Source organism: Cryptomeria japonica, chromosome 10 (genome assembly GCF_030272615.1).
Source record: "Cryptomeria japonica chromosome 10, Sugi_1.0, whole genome shotgun sequence".
Classification (NCBI taxonomy): Eukaryota; Viridiplantae; Streptophyta; class Pinopsida; order Cupressales; family Cupressaceae; genus Cryptomeria; species Cryptomeria japonica.
In genome coordinates, this window is record NC_081414.1 from 283,864,936 (window position 1) to 283,870,935 (window position 6,000).

The window sequence follows — 6,000 nt, forward strand, 5'->3', positions numbered from 1 at the left end:
TGCTGAAGAAATATACCAACTCACCAATGTAGATGCTAAAGAGGGTTGAGAGAGAGGATGCCGTTGTTTGACCCCAATGGTACTCTTGACAAAGTTGGAGAAACTATGAGAGGTATAAAACTGCTCAATAAATTTCTCATAAAACATCCAAGCAGCGGTAATGAGAGAATTAGGAATGCCCATAGAACGCATCCATTGAAAAGGCAGGTGCCTCAGAACTGAGTTAAAGGTATTCTTGAAGTCTCTATGAAACGGCAAAAGATTGTGGAAGATCAGTGGCAAGCCTCCTCAATAATAGCGTAGAGTGTGAAGATGTGGTCAATGGTTTGATAATCTCTCCTAAAACCAGCCTGCCCATGAGCAGAACTATTACCTTTCTCTAGGTACTCAGAAAGTTGCACATCGGAGTAAAAATTGGCAAAAGTATGCCCAATCACAATAGTCTTGTAGATGCCACGTTTAAAGAGATCCCTAGATTTATGAATAGGATGAATTATTTGCTGAGACCAAGATTGAGGAAAGCCTGAACAAATAAATTCATTGAAAAGCCTTGCCAAAGGTAAGGCCTTGGAATCTACACCATATTTGATGAATTCAGCTTGGATATCTTCAGAGTCAGCTGCCTGGCTGCTACATACTTTTCTAGAGAGATTTATTTTTTGATTACACTAAATAGGGAAAATTATGTTGACTTGAATTTTACTGAGGTGATACGTATGGCATGGAAATGCTTGCTTACTTTCTCCATCTCCTTGGGATTCTTTATTTTTACTGACTTTGTGGTTCATATACATGTTTTGTGATGAGTACAGTAACTGTTTGTTGTCTCTTAGGCACTTCACATTTAAACTTTCAACAGAGATGTCTAAATCATGCAGGTATATTGAAATTGATGTCCAAAGCTTTTAATGCCTTTTTATATGTTAATTTTCTTTTTGAAAACTCCACCATCTATATTGCTTTTGGTATTTAAGCGTCTTTATTACACGAGCGGTCCATTATTCTGATAAGGAAAAATCCTTGTAAGTTTATTATGTGCAATCTTTAGAGATATGCTCCAGAAATACCCAGTACAATATTGTCTTTGGTACATTCCAAACTTCTGTTCTCATACCTGGTATATGTACATACATTTTGGTCCTTTATGTACCTGGCTACACATGTCTGTGCAACTCTGGTTTATAGTGTTCGGTAGCTTTTTAGTTCAGTTTAACTCAACATGTAAATTTGGTTTCTATTTCTCAGTTGATTTCATGTTCTTGTAGGAGGCATCAAAAGGTACTGCAATACCAGCCATTGCGCCTCCTAAAAATTTATCACCAGCAGTGCAGTCCACTTCTGTAACTTCATCCCATAAGGTTGAAGTGGCTACAGACCTTTTTGATCTACTAACTATTCAAGAACCTACACAAAGTGTTGATGAATCACCTTCTCAAATAGATGACGATAATTCGTGGGCTGCATTTCAGTGTAAGAACTTTTTTCTGTAGTTTTTTTGTATTGATTTTGCTTGCAGGATTTTGGAACAGTATAGTAATGCCCATTATCATCATAAAGTACATTTGAACCTTTATATTTGCAGCTGCAGAAGCACTAGACTCAACAAAGAACAGCGATGCAACAAAATCTTCTGCTTCTAAGAATGATGTCATGGCAGGATTGGAGGATCTGTTTAAACCATCTCAACCTGTACATGATAGCCTGGCCCAGCATCCGTCTGAAACTCACCCTCAACCAAAATCTCAGCCACAGTCACAACATCAGCTCCCAACGGATGCAAAGAAAGATATCATGAGCCTTTTTGAAAAGGTGATCATTGTCTTTGAGCTATTTTTTTAGTGTACCATTATCTCGTTTCTATGACACTCTATTAAACTTTGTTGTTCTTCTTTCCAAGCAGTCAACGATGTCTTCGCCATATGCATTACAGCAGCAACAGATGGCAGCATATCTGCTTCAGCAGCAGTCCATGCTGATGGCTGCCAATGCATCGCCTGGTAATCAAGCATCTTTGTTCCAGACTCAACATCAGCAGCTACTGAATAATAATGCTACAGTACCAGTAAATAGTTTAGGAGTAACCACTGGGCAAGCTTGGAAGAATGCCAATTCACAATTTCCTGGAATGATGGTTCCTGGAATAGCCAATAGTTTAGCAACGCAGGATGGACTCCAAGCATCTTCTCAGGTAACAAATTAGTCTTTCACCTGCTGGAAGAATTTTTTTCTTTATTCAGATCTATCAATTTAATTCTGAAATTTATGGTTGCTTAAGGCTTTGTTGATGCAACCTGAAATCTGAGACTTTACCTTGCAGGCAGGTGGCTTTGTACAATCAAGCTTGTTGGCACCTCAAGTTTCTACGGGAACTTCAGGGTATGGTTGTTTGATTCATTCCATCTCCAACTTTGAATTTGACTATAATTGTTTGCTTATATTACTGTGATATCTACTAAGATATCTTTGTTTTGGGTAGAACTCTTGTTGCTGCAATTTCTTGCAGTCATTATAGTAATGTACAAACAACTATTGTTCTTACAGCATGCACAAGGAGGGAATTACCAACATGTACAAGCCTTCCGAATCTTCCATGAATGTGCTGGCTTCAAGCTTGTCAGGGCAGGTGAATCGAAGGCCCACCTCTGTTTCCTCGGAGGCTTCAAATTCTTCCTCAGGAGCCAATTATGACTTTTCTTCTCTAGTGGCTGGGGTGTTATCAAAACAGTAATTGAATTTCTTTTGAGAACAAATTGAGCAATCCTTGAAGAATCAACAAGGATATTCCTTGTGATGTGGATGCTGTCAAGAAATGAGAGGCATGATTTTTATCAGGCAGCAGAAGTAATTCAGTCGAGGTGGATTTTTATTCATTTACAATGATCAGGTTCATATAAGGGTCTATTGTTTAGGATAGATACTGCTCAATTTCGGCCTTGTATCAAATCTATGCAGCGAGTCCTTAAGTTGTAATTCAATTACATAATAATAGCCATCTTTTCTTCCCATACCAGGCATGGGCCCAGTTACTGTCTGACGACAAGCATGGGGTATATCTTAGCAGAAAAGAGTGCTAAAGCTTGTGACGTGCCTATTCTGTTGCTTGTATTTGCTTGGTACTCACTCTTTGCTGTTTTATTCAAGAGCAATGTGAGGAAATTACAAATGTTATATTTGTTTATTTTCAATTAATTAGCCCATTAATTATTTAATTAATATATAAGCTGCTTGACAAATAGTTATTACTAGTATTTTACTTAATTTCTAGGCCTGCCAAATAAGTGGGGGGCTAAAAACAAGTTCTTTGTCAGATATATTTGCAAGTGACATATTATTGGTCTATGTACAATTAATTAGTCTATTAATTATTTAATTAATATATAAGTTGCTTGACAAATAGTTATTACTAGTATTTTACCTAGTTTCTAGGCCTGCCAAAAAAGTGGGGGGCTAAAAACAAGTTCTTTGTCAGATATATTTGCAAGTGGCATGTTATCTATTCATCATCTACGCTTTTGTAGGCATGCTAACTAGTGCTCCATCTGCTACGAAAATCTCCTTGAGCATTGAAGAATTTAAAATCAGTATTCGAGTGGTTTTGTTAAATGGCCTTGAAATTTAAAAGCATGAACTGGGTAAAAACTTAAGTCAGTGCATCTACTTAGTCTTATGTTCTTGTGATTTAATCCTTTTAATTTATTGTGAAGCCATATATGCTATACTTCAACCATTTTCCTATAAGTTTAATCTTTTTGATCTTATTGGTCCAACAAACTTTTGAAGAGAAGGTTCACAAAGTGCCAGACGTATCTTTATGTTGAGAACTAGAGACTAGCATAATTAGCAGTTCAAACTTACAAGACTTATCATAATAATGCTTCAAAATTAGAAGACTTGTATCAGTGAGACTAGTTGCAAAATTACCTGTCTCACATAATAGCAATCTTACTAGAGCATGAAGAAAAGAGACCATAGCCACCAGGTTGTTCCGTAATGGTTATTGTGTTTATAATCAAGGTCCACATTCAAGCATTAAATTAAATATTATCTCAAGACGGGTTTTGCTATTTTGGTCAATAATTATCATTGCATATTGGGTGAGAGTTGTCCTTGGGTTCATAGGACAGATAAATGGTCCAAAATATTTGACGTTTGTAGAGGATTTGAGCGATAGGGTCACAGTAGGAACATTGGAGGTGTCGAGGCCACAAGTTCTGGACTTTGACATCTTTAAATGTTTTGCAAGAGCTATATTTGTGTGAAACAAAGGAACTAAAGTGTAGAGATTTGAAGCAATATCAATAGAAGCTACTTATTGGTACGGTGGGAGGTGTGTCCTTAGTAGTTGTGCTATGAGGGTTATCTTGGTGGATGTGTTTTACTGGTAGATGATGTGATGTAGAGGTGGTGGTGGGGAGGAAGGACAACTCAACCTATATGATGTTCCTATTCAAGGATGGGTATCGAATATGGTTTATTTTAGGGTCTTATTTGGGAGTTGCAATGCATAAAAGAACTAGGACTAGGAGGAAAACTTGATGGGGATTAAAGGGACATTAAATAACCGATTGATTGGGAAGTTGCTTCAAGATGGGTACATTGGCTTGAGTTATAGGGTTAGGGCATCTACAACTTGTGGACAGAGATAAAGATCCAAAGTTGATAATAGTTACAACATGAATTATGGTGGAGGGCCATAATGATAGTGTTCTAGAGCTTCAAAGTGATAGAGTTGGAGTAGAAGCATGGGAAGTATGGGACCAAAAACCTCTAGAGTTTTCAAAGTTATGAAAATTTAAAATAGTTCAAGCTGTAAGAAACAAATGACCACACAAGATAAGGCAAATAAATGAACCAATGTTGGTGGGGCCTACATGTTAGCTATAATAATTGGGTGTGCTATTCACCTTTTCCTATTTTAATGTGTAATATTGCTTATTTGTAGATAGTTAATTATGAATGCATCTTCAAAGTTCACATGGTAAAATAGGTGATGATACATGTAATTATTTTGTTATTCTTCGAGGACTTGGAAATATTGTTTGCAATGAGGCATTGAATACGAGGCCATGGTGGAATTATAAAATTTATTTTAAAAAGTAGTGCTTCATGGGAAAGCTTTGGACTCGCATATGCCAACTTGAATGGTGGAAGTAAAAGTTGCTTATGCAAGAAATTTTATCATAGCATTTTGAGGCTTTATTTTGGTCTCTAGTATTTTTTTTTGGTTTGGCCTTAAAGTAATGTTTTACGGAAGATTTCAAGCTTCCTCGAGTCTCTTGAGATAGTGGTATTATGCTTTATTTCTAGTAAAGTTTTTTTCAAGATTGAATTGTTGATTTTTTTATTTTTTATTTTTAATATAGACGTGGACTTTAAAAATAGATTATAATCATTGATGTTGTAAATAGTACATAGGATGTGCTCTAGAGGTTGATATTTTAGACAGATTTTCTTAGGAGGTTGACATTTATAACAAAGTTATTCTCTTAGGAGGTTGACATTTATAACAAAGGTTTTTTTTAGGGTTTATTTGTGTCATTCTTGTAGTTGTAACTATTTTCTTCTTTTCTTTTCTTGAGTTTTTTTAATTTTTTTTTTCTATGTTAAAACATTTTTAAATTAATTTGTGTAATATTGTTTTCATAGGATTGGTGTGAAAATATTTACATGTTTAGTAATCAAAATTTAAAATTTATTTATATTTTTTAATGGGTTTGCAATCATTTTTCCTTGATCTGGTATTAGAGCAAAGGTGGTTTTGGATGTTGCATGTAGTTTGCATGTACTTGCATGTTCTTCCACATTATGGATCCATGATAATATGAGTTTTTGAGTATTTTTTAGTTTTAAATTTTTATCTTGACAAGCTTGTGAGAATTTGTAAGAAGGAATGGGTTGATCATTGATCATTGTTTTAATTATTTTTGTAGTAGATTTTGTTTTGTTTTAGGAAATTATATGACAAGCACTTGTAGAATACTAGAGAGATTGAAGTAGAAC

General features: G+C 35.5%; 1 protein-coding gene across 1 annotated transcript in view; it reads left to right on the forward strand.

Annotated features, from left to right (window-relative positions):
• The window catches only part of LOC131055534 (ADP-ribosylation factor GTPase-activating protein AGD5), a 61,006-nt gene extending 57,838 nt beyond the window's left edge, over positions 1–3,168 (forward strand). The window contains exons 7-11 of the mRNA XM_057990001.2: positions 1,266–1,470; positions 1,583–1,809; positions 1,901–2,188; positions 2,318–2,376; positions 2,542–3,168. Of these exons, the coding sequence (XP_057845984.2) occupies positions 1,266–1,470; positions 1,583–1,809; positions 1,901–2,188; positions 2,318–2,376; positions 2,542–2,728 (966 nt within the window). The 3' untranslated portion in view covers positions 2,729–3,168. The remainder of the gene's footprint in view (positions 1–1,265; positions 1,471–1,582; positions 1,810–1,900; positions 2,189–2,317; positions 2,377–2,541) is intronic.
• Positions 3,169–6,000: the final 2,832 nt, after the last annotated feature.